We start from the raw sequence: 24,930 nt of genomic DNA, 5'->3' as shown, positions 1-24,930 counted from the left end.
TTCAAATAGGGATACATGTACCGATATACGGAAGGTTCAAATAGGGATACATTTACGGAAGGTTCAAATAGTGATACATGTACGGAAGGTTCAAATAGTGATACATGTACGGAAGGTTCAAATAGTGATACATGTACGGAAGGTTCAAATAGGGATACATGTACGGAAGGTTCAAATAGTGATACATGTACGGAAGGTTCAAACAGTGATACATGTACGGAAGGTTCAAATAGTGATACATGTACGGAAGGTTCAAATAGTGATACATTTACGGAAGGTTCAAATAGGGATACATTTACGGAAGGTTCAAATAGTGATACATTTACGGAAGGTTCAAATAGGGATACATGTACGGAAGGTTCAAATAGGGATACATTTACGGAAGGTTCAAATAGGGATACATGTACGGAAGGTTCAAATAGGGATACATGTACGGAAGGTTCAAATAGTGATACATGTACGGAAGGTTCGAATAGTGATACATGTACGGAAGGTTCAAACAGTGATACATGTACGGAAGGTTCAAATAGTGATACATGTACGGAAGGTTCAAATAGTGATACATGTACGGAAGGTTCAAATAGTGATACATGTATGGAAGGTTCAAACAGTGATACATGTACGGAAGGTTCAAATAGGGATACATGTACGGAAGGTTCAAACAGTGATACATGTACGGAAGGTTCAAACAGTGATACATGTTCGGAAGGTTCAAATAGTGATACATGTACGGAAGGTTCAAACAGTGATACATGCACGGAAGGTTCAAATAATGATACATGTTCGGAAGGTTCAAACAGTGATACATGTACGGAAGGTTCCAATAGTGATACATGTACGGAAGGTTCCAATAGTGATACATGTACGGAAGGTTCAAATAGTGATACATGTACGGAAAGTTCAAATAGTGATACATGTACGGAAGGTTCAAATAGTGATACATGTACGGAAGGTTCAAACAGTGATACATGTACGGAAGGTTCAAATAGTGATACATGTACGGAAGGTTCAAATAGTGATACATGTACGGAAGGTTCCAATAGTGATACATGTACGGAAGGTTCAAATAGTGATACATGTACGGAAGGTTCAAATAGTGATACATGTACGGAAGGTTCCAATAGTGATACATGTACGGAAGGTTCAAATAGTGATACATGTACGGAAAGTTCAAATAGTGATACATGTACGGAAGGTTCAAATAGTGATACATGTACGGAAGGTTCAAACAGTGATACATGTACGGAAGGTTCAAATAGTGATACATGTACGGAAGGTTCAAACAGTGATACATGTACGGAAGGTTCAAATAGTGATACATGTACGGAAGGTTCAAATAGTGATACATGTCCGGAAGGTTCAAATAGTGATACATGTACGGAAGGTTCAAATAGGGATACATTTACGGAAGGTTCAAATAGGGATACATGTACGGAAGGTTCAAATAGTGATACATGTACGGAAGGTTCAAATAGTGATACATGAACGGAAGGTTCAAATAGGGATACATGTACGGAAGGTTCAAATAGGGATACATTTACGGAAGGTTCAAATAGGGATACATGTACGGAAGGTTCAAATAGGGATACATTTACGGAAGGTTCAAATAGGGATACATGTACGGAAGGTTCAAATAGGGATACATTTACGGAAGGTTCAAATAGGGATACATGTACGGAAGGTTCAAATAGGGATACATGTACGGAAGGTTCAAATAGTGATACATGTACGGAAGGTTCGAATAGTGATACATGTACGGAAGGTTCAAATAGTGATACATGTACGGAAGGTTCAAATAGTGATACATGTACGGAAGGTTCAAATAGTGATACATGTACGGAAGGTTCGAATAGTGATACATGTACGGAAGGTTCAAATAGAGATACATGTTCGGAAGGTTCAAATAGTGATACATGTACGGAAGGTTCAAACAGTGATACATGTACGGAAGGTTCAAATAGTGATACATGTACGGAAGGTTCAAATAGTGATACATGTACGGAAGGTTCAAATAGTGATACATGTACGGAAGGTTCAAACAGTGATACATGTACGGAAGGTTCAAATAGTGATACATGTACGGAAGGTTCAAATAGGGATACATTTACGGATGTATGGAAGGTTCAAATAGGGATACATATACGGAAGGTTCAAATAGGGATACATGTACCGATGTACGGAAGGTTCAAATAGGGATACATTTACGGAAGGTTCAAATAGTGATACATGTACGGAAGGTTCAAATAGTGATACATGTACGGAAGGTTCAAATAGTGATACATGTACGGAAGGTTCAAATAGTGATACATGTACGAAAAGTTCAAAAAGTGATACATGTATGGAAGGTTCAAATAGGGATACATGTACGGATGTACGGAAGGTTCAAATAGGGATACATGTACGGAAGGTTCAAATAGGGATACATGTACGGAAGGTTCAAATAGGGATACATGTACGGATGTACGGAAGGTTCAAATAGGGATACATGTACGGATGTACGGAAGGTTCAAATAGGGATACATGTACGGATGTACGGAAGGTTCAAATAGGGATACATGTACGGAAGGTTCAAATAGGGATACATGTACGGATGGTTCAAATAGGGATACATGTACGGATGTACGGAAGGTTCAAATAGGGATACATGTACGGATGTACGGAAGGTTCAAATAGTGATACATGTATGGAAGGTTCGAATAGTGATACATGAACGGAAGGTTCAAATAGTGATACATGTACGGAAGTTTCCAATAGTGATACATGTACGGAAGGTTCCAATAGTGATACATGTACGGAAGGTTCAAATAGTGATACATGTACGGAAGGTTCAAATAGTGATACAAGTACGGAAGGTTCCAATAGTGATACATGTACGGAAGGTTCAAATAGTGATACATGTACGGAAGGTTCCAATAGTGATACATGTACGGAAGGTTCAAATAGTGATACATGTATGGAAGGTTCGAATAGGGATACATGTACGGAAAGTTCAAATAGTGATACATGTATGGAAGGTTCGAATAGGGATACATGTACGGAAGGTTCAAATAGTGATACATGTACGGAAGGTTCGAATAGGGATACATGTACGGAAAGTTCAAATAGTGATTAATGTACAGAAGGTTCGAATAGTGATACATGTACGGAAGGTTCAAATAATGATACATGTACGGAAGGTTCAAATAGAGATACATATACGGAAGGTTCAAATAGTGATACATGTACGGAAGGTTCAAATAGTGATACATGTACGGAAGGTTCAAATAGTGATACATGTACGGAAGGTTCAAATAGTGATACATGTACGGAAGGTTCAAATAGAGATACATGTACGGAAGGTTCAAATAGAGATACATGTACGGAAGGTTCAAATAGTGATACATGTACGGAAGGTTCAAATAGTGATACATGTACGGAAGGTTCAAATAGAGATACATGTACGGAAGGTTCAAATAGAGATACATGTACGGAAGGTTCAAATAGTGATACATATACGGAAGGTTCAAATAGAGATACATGTACGGAAGGTTCAAATAGAGATACATGTACGGAAGGTTCAAATAGTGATACATATACGGAAGGTTCAAATAGTGATACATATACGGAAGGTTCAAATAGAGATACATGTACGGAAGGTTCAAATAGTGATACATGTACGGAAGGTTCAAATAGAGATACATGTACGGAAGGTTCAAATAGAGATACATGTACGGAAGGTTCAAATAGTGATACATATACGGAAGGTTCAAATAGAGATACATGTACGGAAGGTTCAAATAGTGATACATGTATGGAAGGTTCAAATAGTGATACATGTACGGAAGGTTCAAATAGTGATACATGTACGGAAGGTTCAAATAGAGATACATATACGGATGGTTCAAATAGGGATACATTTACGGAAGGTTCAAATAGTGATACATGTACGGAAGGTTCTAATAGAGATACATATACGGAAGGTTCAAATAGAGATACATGTACGGAAGGTTCAAATAGTGATACATGAACGGAAGGTTCAAATAGAGATAAATGTATGTATGTACGGAAGGTTCAAATAGAGATACATGTACGGAAGGTTCAAATAGTGATACATGTACGGAAGGTTCAAATAGAGATACATGTACGGAAGGTTCAAACAGTGATACATGTACGGAAGGTTCAAATAGTGATACATGTACGGAAGGTTCAAATAGTGATACATGTACGGAAGGTTCAAATAGTGATACATGTACGGAAGGTTCAAATAGTGATACATGTACGGAAGGTTCAAATAGTGATACATGTACGGAAGGTTCAAATAGAGATACATATACGGAAGGTTCAAATAGGGATACATTTATGGAAGGTTCAAATAGTGATACATGTACGGAAGGTTCAAATAGAGATACATATACGGAAGGTTCAAATAGAGATACATGTACGGAAGGTTCAAATAGTGATACATGTACGGAATGTTCAAATAGAGATAAATGTATGTATGTACGGAAGGTTCAAATAGAGATACATGTACGGAAGGTTCAAATAGTGATACATGTACGGAAAGTTCAAATAGTGATACATGTACGGAAGGTTCAAACAGTGATACATGTATGGAAGGTTCAAATAGTGATACATGTACGGAAGGTTCAAATAGTGATACATGTACGGAAGGTTCAAATAGTGATACATGTACGGAAGGTTCAAATAGTGATACATGTACGGAAGGATGTAAGAAAGGTTCAAATGGTGATACATGTTCGAAAGGTTCAAATAGGGATACATGTACGGAAAGTTCAAATAGTGATACATGTACGGAAGGTTCAAATAGTGATACATGTACGGAAGGTTCAAACAGTGATACATGTACGGAAGGTTCAAATAGTGATACATGTACGGAAGGTTCAAATAGTGATACATGTACGGAAGGTTCAAATAGTGATACATGTACGGAAGGTTCCAATAGTGATACATGTACGGAAGGTTCAAACAGTGATACATGTACGGAAGGTTCAAACAGTGATACATGTACGGAAGGTTCAAATAGTGATACATGTACGGAAGGTTCAAATAGTGATACATGTACGGAAGGTTCAAATAGTGATACATGTACGGAAGGTTCAAATAGTGATACATGTATGGAAGGTTCAAATAGGGATACATGTATGGAAGGTTCAAATAGTGATACATGTACGGAAGGTTCAAATAGTGATACATGTACGGAAGGTTCAAATAGGGATACATGTACGGAAGGTTCAAATAGAGATACATGTACGGAAGGTTCAAATAGTGATACATGTACGGAAGTTTCAAATAGTAATATATGTACGGATGTACGGAAAGTTCAAATAGTGATACATGTACGGAAGGTTCAAATAGTGATACATGTACGGAAGTTTCATATAGTAATATATGTACGGATGTACGAAAAGTTCAAATAGTGATACATGTACGGAAGGTTCAAATTGTGACAGAGTGTCAGTGGTGCAGTTCTGCAAAAATACTCTTAGTTTGACGGAGCTCAGAACACATTCCGAACAATAAACACTGTGGTGACTTACTTGCTGGCGAAGTTAAAATGATTATTTTGGCTCAACATATTTGTTGCATTACAGTTGTTGTTATAATCACTGGCAAGAAGCCAAACAGTTTCTCATTTTAATAAATAGCATGTTATGTAATATGTTTGTATTTCTTATTTCATGTTTTGATGTAAAACACTGAGATATGGACCCAGGTTACCCAGTCAACAAGTCCTGCAGCTAGCTGCCATTATTGCAACCAATAACCAGAGACAGTTAATTACGTGGAGGACAAATTGCTCCGGGGAAACAATCATGTTAAATCATGAGTTGATCAATGTATAATTCATTATAGAACTACATTGCTCATTGTACGAGCAACATAAGTGATTCCGTCATTCAAGCTACAAAGTTGGGAAACAAATTTTCATTTATGCATGATTGCAATATTTTAAAGGCCCATTATGTCAAATCGATTACTGCGTTTTCATTTAACGTATGAGATGGTTAAAATCTGAGAACGTCCGTCGAAAAATGTTTTAACATTGGACTGTTTTAACTGGTCTTTTTTTGCGTTTGAAACGTGAATGCAAAGTGATTTATTGATCATAGAACACGCCCTTTAAAATCCGTTAGGATGTTATTTGTATCAGATGACCGATGTTTGGGCAGAACGTACAGTGTACGTTCGAAACCTTTAATCCATATGTATATGGGTACACAAATAGAAAAAAACAACAATATATTACTTTAGAAAATAATAAATATGTCTATACACCTGCCGTTAATGAATAGGAAGCTTGCTTTTAAATAAGAAAACGATAAAAAGTGCAATAGAAGGCAGATGCAGTATGACATTTATTAAGGGCCAAAATAACTCCATCAAAGTTTACTTTTTGTTGATTTACTCGTTTTCCGATTGAAAAAAATGCCAGGCACAATATTAATAAATTGCAATTACTGTGTGTTCTACCTTTTGCACGTGCATTCACAACAGCAGAACGCAAATCTGACATTAATTGATGTTTAAGTGCAATTAAGCACACACTCCCCGTGTCTGGACATGGAACTCAGGAAGTGCTAGAGAGAGGCATGCGATATGCAAATTAATTATTGAAAAACATTTTGTGAGAAAGTTGGCGTTTACCAGATTTACAACAAACGTAAACAATTAAATAATGGTTTTATTCTAAAAAGGTACTTCATATGCCAAAAACAAGTATCTGCAAACCGAAGTTCGTTTTTCTCAACGGTGTGTGAAAAATAGTTCCTTGATGTAAGGATATTATTGAAGTGGTATAACAACTTGCTGTTGCTGATTTTTTGTGCACTTCCTAAATGTAAAAACAAGTCAAGACATCTCATTTCTATATAACGGATGATGATGATATGATGATGATGATGATGATGATGATGATGATGATGATGATGATGATGATGATGATGATGATGGAAGTGGTGGTGGATGATGATGATGATGATGATGATGATGATGATGATGATGATGATGATGATGATGATGATGATGATGATGATGATAATGGTGGTGGTGGTGGTGGTGGTGGATGATGATGATGATTATGATGATGATTGCGAAAACAACCACGACGACGAACTTTACTTTTTCCGCGGAAAATTATTATTTTGTCTTTTTCGATTTTGACCAAAAATTTCGTACATTTTTCTTACTGGGGCTGCGATACAAAGCCAGTACAATGGAAAAACGTAAAAAAATACTTTGCAAATAACAGCGCCACACCTTGAGTACGGAATGCAGCCTGAAGACGGTCCTTGGATCAGCGGGGTCGGTGACAAGGGACACGGCACTGTGCGAGTCTATACACAGGTACTGGCGAGTGAGCATGTGACGGAGCCGGATCTGTTGTTCCCATCGCAATACGTCCCCTGAAAATAAACATCATCATACAGAACGTCCCTATAAACACCATCATACAGGACGTCCCTATATACACCATCATACAGAACGTTCCCATATACACCATCATACAGGACGTCCCTATATACACCATCATACAGGACGTCCCTGCATACACCATCATACAGGACGTCCCTATATACACCATCATACAGAACGTCCCTATATACACCATCATACAGAACGTCCCTGTATACACCATCATACCTGTATACACCATCATACAGGACGTCCCTGTATACACCATCATACAGGACGTCCCTATATACACCATCATACATGACGTCCCTGTATACACCATCATACATGACGTCCCTATATACACCATCATACAAGACGTTCCTATATACACCATCATACAGGACGTCCCTATATACACCATCATACAGGACGTCCCTGTATACACCATCATACAGGACGTCCCTATATACACCATCATACAGGACGTTCCTGTATACAGCATCATACAGGACGTCCCTATATACACCATCATACAGAACGTCCCTGTATACACCATCATACAGGACGGGACGTCACTATATACACCATCATACAGGACGTCCCTATATACACCATCATACAGAACGTCCCTGTATACACATTCAGTGGCGTGTGAGCATGTATCATAATCAGGCGTTACAGGTCCCCTAAGTATTACAAGCCACGATGACAAATAGTTTACACTAATTAAATAAAGCTCTATATTGCAGCTCGATGTGAATTGATATCACAGAGTCTGTTCCTGAGTTCCTTGGTGGATAAAACACAAGAGGTGTCCATTTAAGGAGAGAACTTACCTCGTGGAATGGATAGGATAGTTAAACAAATATGCCAGACTAAGTTGCGGAAGCACTAAGACTGCTTTGCAAAAAAGTTGTGTATCTTGACTGCGTCACGCCAGTTTTGAACAGTTCTTAACGTATATGACCGTTCCCGATCTATACATACTACCCATGATTCGTCGAATGACTCTTAAGTATCATGTTGATGCTGTCGACTTTGTGGCGGCTACGTTTATCAACAGTTTGTCAATCGGTCCGATCGTGGCTGAGGTCAAGGCTCGAAAGTTTCTACCCGGATTATTTGGCTGGGTCAAATAATGTGTACTTAATACTCATAATGTTAAACACTGCTAAGAAAACAGGCAACATCATCGATGAGGAAATGTTACGTATCCGAAAAAGACAGTCTCTTATCACTTATCACAGCGCTAGTTCACAGCGTTGACTTGTTACGTTTGATGGAACACGTTCAAAACATGTTATGTACAAGTATAATTATACGTAAACAGACGAACAAGTAGTTTCTGTTATTTTATAGCCTTTTTCATCGTTTCATAAGTTATGTCAGCCAACTAATGCGAAATCATAAGCATATGATTAATGATGTAGTAATTTACCACATAATAAATGATAGAGGAAGACCACTTTACGATAATTGTAATCATAGGGTACATCTGGAGATTGGAGTCTTACCACGCGCACCAGGCTCTCTCTGAGGGGTATAGAGACAGACCAAGAGTCGTGGATATAGCCGATATAAGATATCAAAGTCGCCAAAAGACACTGTCAGATGATTGATGAATGGTACAGCCCCATCAATCAACATTTATGATCTCTTCACATCTATCATAATATCAAACATGGCTTTAATGTTTTTATTTGATCTATGCACTGGCACCGGATTTTCAAACTCAAACATTTTTTTAAAAAAATCAAAATAAATCTTATAATTCCTCACTAAAAATTATAATACCGAATATGTGAAAAAATATTGAAAAATATTTTTTTTTAAATATGCACTTTGTACTGTATATTATACTAACTATCAATATTCGGTATTATAATTTTTAGTGAGGAATTATAAGATTTGTTTTTATATTTTAAAAAAAAAATTGAGTTTGAAATTCCGGTGCCAGTGGATCTATGCATGCCGGAGGATAACTCGTTTTCATCATCTATGAATAGCAAAGCCTACTATTACACTATTTGTGTGTTGTTGTTTTTTTAATAATTACTGCAGACAATACTTGGACGTCATTGCTCATTCAAGTAGTAACCTTCTGAAGTTTCGATAAAAACCCGGAATAAGTTGAGTACTATTTGAAATTTAAAAAGGGTATAGGTATGTTCAATCGTGAATAAAACAACAGTTATTTTGTTAGTATACGCTCGTATTATTTTGAAATAAACAAATGATGATTTCCTGTGCAATAAAAAAATACGTTAATGTTCTCATTTGATTTCATTTATTTTATTCATTTATGTTTACCTGTCAGATTGATCTTGTGAATTGTTTAATAGCTGTCAGTGGCAGACAGAGAATTCATTCCTCAACTGTTTGGCAGGAGGAACAACTGTAGGGTAAAATCTGCAGAACTATTTTTCTGCTGTTAAATTTATTTCACAAAACGCCGATACATTATATAACTACGCAGGAAGAGTGATTATTTTTCTGTACTAATTAAGTGCGCATATGACAAAGTAAATATTACAGCGACCACCGTGACATAGTTGATGTAGCTTTATTATGAGCAGCCGTGTTTGATACTGTATATATGAATGGGTATCCAGGGCGTGTTTCAACGTTGTGATAATACAGAATAGGAGAGCGTCTCAGTCTATGTTCCATATAAAATTGAACTTTGGAGGATAAAATGCTAACCAAAACACAAGCGGATGCAAGCCTATCGTCCCTTTTTTACAATGTATTTAGTTACGAGCAAGCACACTCGTCAATGGGCTACTAAAGCCAAAAAAAAACGATTTCGAACAGTACGTTTTCGGCTCGTAAGAAAGTACAAATGCAGTTTTAAACTACAATTAATTTGGCAGGTTGATGTAAAACAAACCAAGCTCACTGAACATGTATGAATCATTGATCGGGGTTGGTAGTAGATTCCTTACTCATCGGACACGTAAAAGAAGAAATTGAATGGCTGACGGTGGACGTACGCATGCTTTGTTGTGTGAAGTCCAATGAAAGGTTGTATATTTTCCACTTCGGGATTCACTTGGTGTATTAGGGCGGGCCAAAGCCACGACCAGTCAATGCTTAAACACCTTCGACTGCTAAAGTTCATTTTCAGACAGTAGTAGATAATTAATAATTAACTCAGAAAGAGTGATATGACTTGATAATCACGTATACTGCCATTGTGGACATGGACATGGGTTATGCAATTACATATTGAGCTGATTTAATAATGGCTAACATAGGAATTACAGTGTTTGTTTGACAGCCTCAACAACGCCGACGACGAAAACATCAATGCTTTGAACATATTTCAACGTTTAAGTTACAAATTTATCAGTTTGTCAAGCTGCATTCTTATTTTCATTCCACCTACCATCGAGTATGCTGTGCTCCGCCTCGATCTGCCAATACGTTATACCGGAAGTGGAGGGGGAGAGCGATTTTGGTCGATGCTGGTCGATCACACGGATACGGAAGTGTACTAGTGGACAGAGAAAAAGATGCAATGTCTTTAACGATTTTTTTAATATAATTTAACATGAGTTATGGACGGTATTATAACGTTTACTGATTGAAAACAAAATGTACAAGAGATACAATAATCTTTATTTAAAGTCGGATAAATGTTAGCAAGAAACATTAGCTTAATGAGCCATTTTCGGACATGAAATTAATTATGTATGAACATATATTTATAAACCAATTTTTTATTTTATGGTGTATAGTATTTGTAAGTTCCATTCAAAACAAAACAGATTTGTTGAAAGTGCATGCAAACATTGATAAATACTGCAGTTCTTCATTGCGAATGTATTGTGTGGCCATTTTACATGTATATCAAACCACCTTACCATCCTCTGTTACACCTTCGTCAAACAGCCCCTCAGCCACCAGGTACGCTTCGAGTTCCTTATGGAACAGTCGGATCACTGAGCCACCCTGTAAATAAAGGCATTAAGGTATCCTCTGTGCAGTAATGTAAGTTCTGGATGCCTTGTGACCTCACATATTTTGGTATCACTTTAGTTTTTGATGTGTAGAGATAAATAAACTTTATAATAAATAAAAAACAAATACCGAAATATAACAAACAAGCTGTTGAAATTGCAAAGTAGGTAAATAACGTCTGATTGGAGTTGAAATGAAAAATATATAGAACAACAAATAACTGAAATAACCTTTCCTGTGGTATATTTTTGGCGATTAAGGTTACATACGAGCAATCCTGGTGATTCCAGATTAATGTGGGATGGCCAGTCATCCAGCTTAAATGACACGCTTAATAGTAAAACGGATACCCGCTTTTCTCACTGTGGCCCCCTCCCGCCCCTTGGCCACTAGTATTACCATTGTAAACCATGGTCCTGACTGTATGTATATAATAAGGATTACTGCTCTCAGTAACCTGTTTTATCGCTGCATCATTTACCAACCACACGTCAACTGTCAGTTGTGTGTGACCTACGCATAATGTACCGAAAGAAATTATGACGTAACTTCCTTTTCCTTTCTGAAATTCTCTCAAACGGTAACGCATTTTAATCCACCTCCAGAAATCGTATGTATATCATCAAGAAATCATACTTGCGTTACCGGGATACGCGTGTATGGCAAGACTTATACAACTATACTTAACAAGAGCGCCGTGGAACGAACGTTAATGCTCGTCTGTTTTTTAAGTCGAAAACAGTTATAAGAGCGATTGTTTTAGGTCTTGATATTCATGTACACATTGCCTCTGACACCATGTGTACTAAATTTCATTTGAATCCCTTTTTGATTAACGGACTTGAGTTATGGTCAAGATGATGTTTATGCACGTTGACCTCGCCTAAAAACAACGGCGTCAAGGCTATAACCATACATTCATGTGCTTTTTATCCTTCGCAAAAAGGCAAACTTAAAGTAAGTATTTTTCTTTAATACAGACGATACTTTAATACAAATATATTCCATGGTATTCAAATTAACGTCAACGGTAAATAATCAAGCGTTTTAGGAAACCGTTTATTTCGTTCTCGAAGAAACTTTCTTTTCTTAAAAGATTTCTTAATCCTAAGATATGTGTTTTCGCAAGAAAATCATTCTTGCGGTAAATAATCGAGTGTTTAAGAAAACCGTTTATTTCGTTCTCGCAAAATTTTTCATTTCTTAAAAGATTTCTTAATCTTAAGGTATGTGTTTTCGCAAGAAAACCATTCTTGCTAAGTGGTAATTCCTAACAAAATTGGGAAGTAATCATTTGATTTTGTAATGGTTGTACTTTACATAATTTACAAACATGCAGTTTATATAACGGAAAAATAACTCAGGGAACAGAAATTACCACGCGGTATCTCGGTTTCTCAGGATTTCACCATTTTCCCGAATATATATTTCATCATATTTTTTCTCAATTTATAACAGCGGTTATGAATGGAACAGCGTGACACAGCGTGAAGCACAGACTTAATATTAATACAAATGCATAATTAATTATGCAGACCCAGTTTTCTTAAAACAGGTCAATATAGGTAAGTGGTTCATTCCCGAGAGGACAATTTTAAAGTTACATCACCGAACGAGTAATGAAAAGCAGTGCTTTTAACTGTGAACTTGATATATCACACGGCTCAGAATGTTGCCAAATATTATTCAAGCGAACTCTAGGCAACGATCAGATATAAGGTTCATCTTCATTTCTATATGTGGGATTATAAGTATCTTTCATGTCCGAGAGTGTAAGATAGGTTCATTCCGACCCGAGGTTTACCGAGTTTCCACAAAACACCCTGCGCGAGGGTCGGGATGAACCTATCTTACACGAACGGCTATGATAGATGCTTTTTCTTCCACCTCAGTTAAACAGAATTAAGTAAAAATGTATTTTTTGCTGGAACTCTTTTGTGCTTAGTGAAAAAATTTGCGTATGGATATGCGATAATACGTGGTTGTCATGGATATGCGCGTAGTGATTCAGATTTTGTTAATACTCAGATCGCTCTTTAAATAGTTCTAAGGAAAGTGAAGCATTATTTCCTAAAAGGTGCGTGGAAACTGTTTTATGGTGACATATGAAGCGAGAAATAATTATTTATCGTTCTAAATATTGCCACAAGACAAGGTTTCCACGATGCTCCAGACGACAGTCTTCAACAAGGGAGATAATTACAATGTGATGACCATTTAAAAGAGTTCCATACGGGCATTTTATCTGAGCCCGTGGGCAAGATTATAAGTATCTTCCATGGCCGAGAGTGTAAGATTATGTTAATAGTCAAATCGGTATTTAAATAGTTCTAAGGAAAGTGAACCATTATTTTTGATAGGTGCGTGAAAACTATTTTATGGTGACATTTGAAGCGAGAAATAATTTATTAGCGTTCTAAATATTGCCACAAAACAAAGTTCCATGATGCTTCAGACGACAGTCTTTAACAAGGGAGGTAATTACAATGTGACGACCATTAAAAAGGAGTTCCATACGGGAATGTTATCTTCGCCCGTGGGCAAGATAAGAATTTCTAGCATGGTTAAATTGTTGGATCTACTTATCTGAGGTTGGAGAAAAGAATTTCTATCATGGTTAAATTATTGGATCTACTTATCTGGGGTGGGAGAATTGTACATCTGGTCCGACATCATACTTGTTTACAACCGGCTTTACTACAGGCGCGTAGCTGACTGTACGCACGTTTTGTTTTTGTCATATTTACAAACCAGAATTTGAAATAAAACCGAACGGGGGAAAGGGGGTGAGGTGGTTAACCCCTCCCTGAACTACCCCAGGCATGGTCCTAGCTACGCGCCTGTACTATACTCCGAGAGCGGAAGTAATCGGTACATCGTTGGGCATAGAACAAAATGCATGTCGAGTGTATACTTTGTTGAAGAGACTGATGAAAACTACAGTGACAAGTATAGCAGTGAAACCCTTCTGTGAACTTCTTGAATAGCATTGTAAAAAGCGAAACACAAACAAGAGCGATGCAAACACCTGATAAATGGATTCACTCATATTACATAAGCAAATAGCTGTTCTTGCAATTTAGGGAATATCATTGGAACTGAGAGTAAAGTGGCGGGAATAAAACAACATACCCTGACAAAGCGTTCCTGTTCCAGTGTCTCCCGGAAACTGCCGATCAGCGTAAAACTGGACCGCTCAACGCCAAGGTTCAACTCAGACCTGTATAAAGAATAGTAGCAATTAAGCTCAGGTTATACAATAGAGCTTCCTTATTCATAATTTATTTGTGGATAGTTCTTTAAATTTATTAAAGAAAGTATTTTAGTTTTTACTCTGTCCTCTTGCGCTGTCTGTCAGTCGTCTTTTGAACTTTTCGATAATACAATTTGCGACTCAAATGTGAGTGAGTTGCAATCTATGTATCGTGATACATGTATTTTAAAAGGTGAATAATGGTTTAAGTGTCCCTACCCGTACGACTTGTAGTCTATCTGGTGCGACTCGCTGGCGTGAAAGTAATGACCGGGCGACTTGACACTCTCAAATACGATTTGATCGTATAGTTGAACCTAGAGTAATATAATGTAAGAGGATTTAAATGGCGAGTGTTTAGGAATGGATTAAGTGATGGACCAGAACCAGGGAGCTGTCCTCGGCCCTGTTCCCAAAACAAGGGAGCTGTCCTCTCCCTGTGTCAGAATATCTCGAAGACAGGATTTTACACAACGTAAGAACTTCCTGGCATACACACATACAATAATTATTCAGGCTCCAAAGTCTTGAACAATCTTGAAGTGACACTCTTATTCAAAATCAATGCATACACATGTAAAACAAATATGAATTTTGAGTGATAAACCATTAACGGCTGTCAGACTTTTCAACCCCAAGACTTTTCAACCCCTTTGTCATTTGTGAAATCAAAGACTTTTCAACCCCTTTGTCATTTGTGAAATCAAAGACTTTTCAACCCCTTTGTCATTTCAACCCCTAAAAGTCCTAAGACTTTTCAACCCCACCTAAAATGAAGACTTTTCAACCCCTAATAAATAAAGACTTTTCAACCGCTTAATTTCTCACCTTTTTAAGAAAAAAACTACAAACAGAAAATAATTTATTTTGAATTTTCTTTTAAAAATCAAGAAAATATTAAGACTAAAATTATAACAGACAGAAAATAAGTAATACATACGAAGTATGCACACTTGAAACATATGATAATACAATAATTCATTAAATATTTACATAGAAATACATATAAAAAAATGCTTGACTGTCCATTTAGCTATTTAGTCGCTTAGTTATTAATATTCCCTATCTCCCTGAGGAAATCCTCACACAATATATCATGTTCATCATTCAGGTACTGCTCCCTAAATTATTTAAAACAACATTTGTTTTTCGTTTAGTGTTTTTTTACATAAGTTTAACATACGATTTTATTTATGTTTTTTATTTGTCAGATTAAAAAAAATCAGGACATTCTATTATAAAGTTGTATATATGTAAAAAAAACGCTATAAGCATTGTATTGTCTTTTAATAATGCAATTAAAGAATGGGATGAAGGTCGCACATCCATTAATAGGCAACATGTGTGACATGGTCATAAATTCCTAAGGGATTAAGGGGCTTCATAACACCTTTAATTGAGATTATAGTAACTTGAAAGTGATAGTTAATTAAGGTTGTAATACCCTGATGGCCATCATTCCAAACCAATGAGCAGCTTGATAAATTTTGTGTAGGATTTTCCGCATATAAAACCAAAAAAAATATATATTTAATTTATTTATACCCCCAAATCCTAGAATTTTTAGATAATACATATTATCAAGAACTAAAATCAAACTATACTGAAAAAGCAATATGGTACTACAAAAACAATGTTTCGACTGTTGACCTTTTTTAAAAGCAATTTGAAAGTTTTATAAATGTTCAAGTTGATGTTTTTATTGGCATTGTACAGGCAAAATCGGAGAATGTTCCGTAAATCCTTCTTTGCATTCATTTTCTTTTGCAAGTATTCAAATTTGTTACTTAAAAAACAAAAGTATGTTCACAACTTTGTACATAATATATGTGAATTGGCTAATACATGTATGTAATATCCTTTAGAACAATACAACAATTTAGCAGACAAAGTATACATTGAGTTCAAAGTTGTAAGAAATGTATTATAGATTGAGTTTCAAATGCTTTCAAATTACAAATAGAATAACATAAAATCATAATTTAATGTGTCAACCCAAAATGAAACATTTTAACACAGAGAATAAACAACATTATGCCAGTTATCAAAAATATTGGGAAGAGAAAAAACGTTTTTTATCACTAAGTGCTGAATGCTTTTAAAAGGTGTTGATAAAATGTTACATAAGGGTAACTTAAGATTTTATTTATGTAAATTCGCTATTAGGCCTAAAAAAATTGTGTGGTTAGGGTTACATCCTTTTCAAAAATAGGTAGGGTAGGTAGGCTTTTTTTAATTAGGTTTATATAAGAATGTCATTTTCGAAAAACAGTAACCATCAAGTGCTTAGTCAATCAAGGCAAAGAATTTGTAAATTTCATCCAATACTTTGGAGAAAAGTGTAACAAATTGGACAAACAAATCTTTAATTGTATTTCTATAACAATTTGCTAAGTTTCTTGCCAAAAAACAATGAAAAAGACAACACCTGGCTGACAAAAATAATAAGGGTTGAAAAGTCTTTGATATGAGGGTTGAAAAGTGTTCAATATGGCTATTAAAATATTTCAACTAGAGGTTGAAAAGTCTTTGATTTAGGGGTTGAAAGGTCCAAACAGGTATGGGTTGAAAAGTCTTTAAAATAGGGGTTGAAAAGTCTAAGGGTTGAAAAGTCTTCGTTTTGAGAAGGGGTTGAAAAGTCTTGGGGTTGAAAAGGTCTTGCTCCCCCATTAACTACTTACTTAATAATGCATTTAAGGAAAATATTAATTACACCTAACAAGATGGTAACCGTGTATTAAATAGTTGAAAACGCAAAACTATTAAATGATTGGTGAGTGCTAAAAGTTTAAATGCGATCAATATTATCGTCTCAAAAGGTAGAAATACAGTGTTTTCTGCACCTTTCTTTCAAATTAAACTCGGTATCCTTCATAGGAACCATTGTTTTCGTGTGTGTTTTCATCCTTTTTTGGTATATTAAAACAATTGTATTAATTGTGGTAATACTTGGGAGTAAGACTGCATAATTAAGTTCTTCATACCAGGATCAAGCTAACTTCGCTATTACTATTTTGTAAGCAAAGCAAGCAAAAAACCCAAGTTTATTTCGTATAGCTCATGTCACAAAACATGACAAAAAGAGTATTTAAATATATATATATACAACTATGTAAAGAACGAGAATAGTCTCAACATTTTAAGACATAATCAACTGTATAAGAATAAATAAATTCAATCAGTGTCATCCAATATTAACATTATACCTTTATAATGGAGGAGGCATTTAAAGGAAAACAAAATGCATCAATATATGTATCATTATGTGAATCGAACCATTATCTCCTTAATAAGCTTACAGAGTTTTTCAAAATGTATACCTGAATCAGGTCTTATTTGCATTACTTGTTTAAATTTAATAATATTTGGATGTCTAATATATTTATTATCAAGACAACTTTTTCTTTTTTTTTTTAGCTATACATTGTATAATATTCTTGTTTGAAAGAGTTCTTAGACTTTAAGGGAATATGATGATCAGAATACTCTTTTTTATTTTGTGAAATAACGTTAATACCATGGTTAAGTAAGTAATTTGGCTGAATGAAATAAGATACTTAAGCTTGAAAAGCTAAAGGTATTTCGAGAAATTGGGGCCAGGTGATTGCTGCTAACAGACATTCCAGGATATCTGTTATCAATCATAAACTACACTCATTATTTGAAGAAAATCCAAAGAGTTATAAATGCAGCAACATTGCAGACGGGTCGATTGCACATATGTCGATGAACATCTACCATCGTAAAACTGCAGATATAACTAAATAAGTCACAAAACATCCAGGTTTACGACTATTTTTCTACAATTATTTATTTTATGAAATACTTGGCAACAATGTTTATACCTAGGACTTAGTGTCACGAATGCAAATAAAATTAACAGGTTCAGTTTATAATGATTACACTTAATGAACATAATTCAGAACACATGTTTTAAAACAAACTGTCTGAAACTAGAACCAACATACTTATACGTGAACGTTCTTGTGATAATGACCCTAGGCGTTTCTGATCCCGAATAAGTTCTGAATCAATCATATCTGTATATTTATAAGGGAGTTCCCTTATAATATATTTCTCTGTGTTAAAATGTTTCATCTTGGGTTGACATATTAAATTATAATTTTATGTTATTCTATTTGTAATTTGAAAGCATTTGAAACTCACAACAGATTTCGCAGGCTAGCTGCAGTGAGCCGGTTGTGGGGTTGGACGGTTTGATACCAACCATCCGAGTTAAGATTGTTCGGTGCATTTAAGACATGTAAAACGCATTTAATCTTTATCTATAAGTATCTACTGCCACAAATTAACTGTGGGCGTATGTACTGGTTGCTATCAATAATGTTTCACCAATGTTATAAACGCACTTCATTTTTGACTCCGAATCTTTATAAGTCCCAAAACGACGAGGTCGTTGAAACTCGGAGGCGTAAATGGTTTACTAGTAAATACTTGTGGCTTAAACCAAGTTTTACAGTTAATTTGCATCAGTTCTACAGCACAATGCGTAAATAAACTGCTTACCACTTCACCCTCCGACTTGACTTTATAGCGCGGTAGAATACGGAATTGCGCATTTTTGGCATTGAAGTCGTGCAGCGATACCTGAAAACAAATTATTTTTAATAGTTTGTGCAACGCACAAAAAGCTTTCATCACGTCAATAATAAATGTAAGTAATTGATTGCATCTTTTAATCGTATGTATACTTAACAATAGCGTTTATTGAAGTAATTCCTATTAAATAAATCGTTCGTAAAAGTATACTGACAAAAGTGGATCATATACGATCTGGATGAAATTGGAGAAATCTTTTGGTATGCATACACAGAAAAATAAAGTTTTATCCTGTTAGATGTGTCGATAATTGAACTACAGTAATGGTAATGGTGATGTCAAACTATGTTGCGTAATGGCTGCCTTTTTGTATTTGCAAAAAATGGTAGAATAGCTAAGTATATATTAACAGAACTAACAACTACATAACAATTTGCTCTCGTAACTGCTTAGAGCTGTAGGTAAACATTATGAAGGCTGGATTATCGTGAACGTTTAGGCTAATGTGCTTCTTCAAGCAATAATAAACTAGTGGAATAAACCCATCAACACAGGTTTCTGACTGACAGACACAAGGAGAGAAGGTGCCTGGCATTACATAATTATTAGAAACATTTCACCCTTTAATTGGCTGCTACAAGTCTGCTAGTGAACTTCAAGCTGTTGTTCGAAAAGTTTTTTTCCGCATAGTAATATGCCGATCAAAGATTAGCCAAGTCATTGCTTATATATATTTTTTCATCTTCCCGAATGATTTTCTCAATCAATAATAATAATAATAATAATAATAATAATAATAATAATAATAATAATAATAATAATTATATAATAATAATAATAATAATAATAATAATAATAATAATAATAATAATATTTTATTATGATTATAATTGTGAAGTACTCGAGCATACCAAGGACAGAGTTAATTATCTGTACCCCTCCATGTCACCCTAATCCCTGTAGCGCACTTTAACCGTCATCTTCTTACTTATACGTTCGCGAATTGCACCTTCTCAATTAATTGCATTATTCTTGCAGATCAGAGAACCACTAATATCAACGCAAGAATGCCGTCTGTAGACATTGATACCCCTAGCCATACACACATCGCATTGTCGCTATAACCCCCATCTAACTCTTGTTATCGCTTTATTGAACATATCACCATGTCGTTTCTTTCAGCGCCTTATTGTATATACTTACATGTAGTTAGGTGTATTTACAAAACCTTGTCGGACATACCTCATATGGTTTTTGTTGCACAAATTCTCATATAGATTTTGTCAACACCTTGCTGCACATACCATGCATCTAGTTCTTACTAACGCTTTATTGCACAAACCCTCATGCAGATATTGTCAACGCATTGTCGCGCATACCTTCATGAAATTTCTGTCAACGTAATGTCACACAAACCCCGATGTTGATCTTGTCAACGTCTTGTTGGAAATACCTTCATTAAGTTCTTGCAGACGCCTTGTTCAACATACCTCCATGTAGCTTTTGTCAACGCCTTGTGGCACATGGCTTTATTTAATGCTTATCAACATGTTGTTGCACATACCTTCATGTAGTTCTTGTCAATCTGGCTGGTCTGGGTTGTGCTCATGTGCACAAACTTCCCCGTGAACACGTGCTTCAACTAAAAAGATGTTAACAAAGGAAATGAAACTGTTTCCAGTACTTTACACGATGCTCACGTAATATACAACCGGGAATATAACCAGAACCTTTATTAAAAACTTTTCTCATTCAACTTAATAAATCATTCGTACCAATATATATACCATGATTTTTAAAATATGTTCAATTAGACTAATTTATGTCAAACGTTTTTGATAAATGGAACAATTTTCTCAGAAACTGTTAAGAAAGACAACACATGTATGTTACTGCTACTGAGGAGTATTTATAGAAAAGGGAATAATCTGAAATACATATGCACCAAATCATTTAAACTATCTTGACCGGAAACTGTAAACCAGAGTGAGATCAAAAGCCATTATAGATGTGCAGATATAGACAACATTTCAAACTGTTTTGTTAATGGTCTTTACATGTCCAACATTGGCATCAAGTGCCCAGTTATTGATATACATCTGAAAAAGGTCCTCGTTTATAGGAAAAGTAGTTCAGGTGGTTCCGTATAAACGTTGTCAGAACTGCAACCAGACAACACTTTTATGTTGTTTTCGCTGTCTTTCTGGCAGTAATTTCACTGATTTTAATGAAACATAAAACATATACCCATACAATATGTTTTCCAAGCAATTTATTGATGCCTTTGTCTCTTGTTATGGTAGATGAAGATTGTTTGTACTGCTCAAGATGGCAAACCAGTCCTACCCACCGTGGTTTAAGAATTGGCAAGCGATTTTGGGCCTGAATTGAATACTCTAAAATACCCAAATCATATCATATATACCCTGTCGGATCAGTCTGAACTAGAAATGCACAACCATTGTCCCAATCTTGAACCGCTTCAGGAAATTTGGGACTTAATGAGATTGTATATTGTGGAAGTGTTTTTGCATTTCTTGTTTTGCTTTAAGCGTCAGGGAATATAAGATATGAGTTTCTGTTTTGCCAAGCCATATTTACACAGCGCGATCTGATACTAAGGGCTATTTTTACTATTTACAACGAATGGAATCTAACAGGGGCACATTGTTACAAAAACACAAAGGAATCTACAGGGGAAAGTTTTTACTATTAAACAATGGCGAGTTTTTAATGTTAAACAATGGAGACTACAGGGCAAGCTTTTACTGTTAAACCAATGGAAACAACAGGGGCAAGTTTTTACTGTTAAACATTGAAAACTACAGGGGCAAGTTTTTACTGTTAAACATTGGAAACAACAGGGGCAAGTTTTTACTGTTAAACATTGGAAACTACAGGGGCAAGTTTTTACTGTTAAACATTGGAAACTACATTTTACTGCTAAACATTGGAAACTACAGGGGCAAGTTTTTACTGTTAAACATTGGAAACTACAGGGGCAAGTTTTTACTGTTAAACATTGGAAACTACAGGGGCAAGTTTTTACTGTAAAACATTGGAAACTACAGGGGCAAGTTTTTACTGTTAAACATTGGAAACTACAGGGGCAAGTTTTTACTGTTAAACATTGGAAACTACAGGGGCAAGTTTTTACTGTTAAACATTGGAAACTACAAGGGCAAGTTTTTACTGTTAAACATTGGAAACTACAGGGGCAAGTTTTTACCGTTAAACATTGGAAACTACAGGGGCAAGTTTTTACTGTTAAACATTGGAAACAACAGGGGCAAGTTTTTACTGTTAAACCAATGGAAACAACAGGGGCAAGTTTTCACTGTTAAACCAATGGAAACAACAGGGGCAAGTTTTCACTGTTAAACATTGGAAACAACAGGGGCAAGTTTTTACTGTTAAACATTGGAAACTACAGGGGCAAGTTTTTACTATAACACTCTGGAATCTACAGGGGCAAGTTTTTACTGTTAAACAACGGAGACTACAGGGGCATGCTAATACTGTAAAACAACGGAATCTACTGGCGAAAATTGTTACTTTTAAACTATGCAATCTACAGGGGCAATTTTTTACTGTTAATCAATGGAAACTACAGGGGCAATATTTGACTGTTGAACATTGGAAACTACAGGGGCAAGCTTTTACTGTTAAACAATGAAAACTATAGGGACAAGCTTTTACTGTTAACCAATGGAGACTACAGGGGCAAGTATTTACTGTTAAACAATGACAACTATAGGGGCAAGTTTTTACTGTAAAACATTGGAAACTACAGGGGCAAGTTTTTACTGTTAAACAATGACAACTACAAGGGCAAGTTTTTACTGTTAAACATTGGAAACTACAGGGGCAAGCTTTTACTGTTAACCAATGGAAACAACAGGGGCAAGGTTTTACTATTATACAATGGAAACTACAGGGGCAAGTTTTTACTATTAAACAATGGAGACTACAGGGGCAAGGTTTTACTATTATACAATGAAAACTACAGGGGAAAGTTTTTACTATTAAACAATGGAGACTACAGGGGCAAGGTTTTACTATTATACATTTTAAACTACAGGAGCAAGCTATTTCTGATAAACAATGGAGACAACAGGGGCATGCTACTACTATAAAACAACGGAATCTACAGGTGAAAATTGTTACTATTAACCAATGGAAACAACAAGGGCAAGTTGTTACTATTTACCAATGGAAACTACAGGGGCAAGTTTTTACTATTAACCAATGGCAACTACATGGGCAAGTTTTTACTATTAAACAATGGAAACTACAGGGGGAAGTTTTTACTATTAAACAATGGAGACTACGGGGGCATTTTTTACCGTTAAAGAATGGAAACTGCAGGGTCAAGATTCTACTATTTAACAATGGAAACTACAGGGGAAAATTGTTACTAATAGCCAAAGGAATCTACAGGGGCAAGTTTTTACTATTAAACAATGGAGACTACAGGGGCATTTTTTACCGTTAAAGAATGGAAACTACAGGGACAATTCTTTACTGTTGAACAATGGAAACCACAGGGGCAAGTCTTTACTGTTAAACAATGGATACTACTGGGGGCATATTATTACTGTTAAACAATGTGATCTACAGGGGCAAGGTATAACTGTCACACAATTGAATTTACAAAGGCGATCTTTAGCTGTAAAGCAATGGAACCCACTGGGACGAGTTATAGCTGCAAAACAATGGACACTACAGGGGCAATTATTTACAGTAAAACAATTGAATCTACTGGGACAAGCTTTTCTTTAAAAATGGCAAGCTATTACTGTAACCAATGGAAACTACATGGGCAAGCTCTTTCTGATTAACAATGTGAACTTCATGGGCAAGATATTACTGTAAACAATGGAAACTACAGGTGGGACTGCTGGGGGAAGCTTTTTCTGATAAATAATATGAACCACAGGGGCAAGCTATTTCTGATAAACAATGGGAAGTACAAGGGCAAACTGTTTCTATTAAACAGTGGGGACTACAGTGGTAAGCTTTTGCTGTAAACAATGGGAACTACAGGGGCAAGCTTTTACTGTAAACAATAGGAAATGCAGAGGCAAGCTGTTTCTGTTAAACAGTGTGAATTACAGGGGCAAGCTGTTTCTGTTAAACAATGGGGACAACAGTGAAGAACAAGTACTTCCCATACTATAAATGTGTCCTTGTCCTACATTCACACTAACACGTTTTTATGTCGATAGAGGGTTAATTAGATGAGTTATATTGCATACGTCTTTAAAACAGTAAGTATTTAGAGATCCTTTGACATCCAGTTAACATCACAATAAATATTCATTTTCCTCATAATAACAAGAGACCACATAATTAGAAAGAGTACAGCGGTAATTTTGTCGTAACAACAAAACAAACATAATTACCTTGTAGCAATGTTGCACAAATAATATTTGTCAGATATTGCCAATAGACCTGTTAAAGTTGGCAGGTTACACTAGAAAAGAATCTCTGATTGTTTCCATTCAGCCAGGTACGGTCCAAGTATTTAAATTGTTTTAACCATGACTCCTAGTCATAATTCTGTTAAGATCATTACTTCTGTAACACCGTAAAACAACTTATTTTAATCCGTACCTGCACAATCTCGCCATATCGGACACGTTTGCCGTGCTGCCTCTTCTGTTCTAGCTCGTTGTCGTTATATTCCGCGTTGGCCGCTGCCTGTTAACACATTTATACATATTGATATACCGAAATCATAGTGTTGTACACTTAAA

General features: G+C 35.8%; 1 protein-coding gene across 5 annotated transcripts in view; it reads right to left on the bottom strand.

The window, feature by feature from the left end:
• LOC128243363 (inositol 1,4,5-trisphosphate receptor type 3-like) overlaps positions 1–24,930 on the bottom strand; it is a 136,415-nt gene that overhangs the window by 47,348 nt on the left and 64,137 nt on the right. For all 5 annotated transcript variants that reach the window (XM_052961102.1, XM_052961104.1, XM_052961106.1 and 2 more), the window contains 8 exons: positions 24,788–24,874; positions 20,736–20,813; positions 19,139–19,219; positions 14,831–14,928; positions 14,491–14,578; positions 11,262–11,349; positions 10,784–10,891; positions 7,258–7,403 (listed from right to left, as the gene is read on the bottom strand). In XM_052961102.1, the coding sequence (XP_052817062.1) occupies positions 7,258–7,403; positions 10,784–10,891; positions 11,262–11,349; positions 14,491–14,578; positions 14,831–14,928; positions 19,139–19,219; positions 20,736–20,813; positions 24,788–24,874 (774 nt within the window). The remainder of the gene's footprint in view (positions 1–7,257; positions 7,404–10,783; positions 10,892–11,261; positions 11,350–14,490; positions 14,579–14,830; positions 14,929–19,138; positions 19,220–20,735; positions 20,814–24,787; positions 24,875–24,930) is intronic.

The sequence above is a fragment of the Mya arenaria genome, chromosome 8 (assembly GCF_026914265.1).
Source record: "Mya arenaria isolate MELC-2E11 chromosome 8, ASM2691426v1".
NCBI lineage: Eukaryota > Metazoa > Mollusca > Bivalvia > Myida > Myidae > Mya > Mya arenaria.
The sequence above is the reverse complement of the archived record's forward strand: the minus strand, read 5'-3'. Positions and strand labels throughout refer to the sequence as shown.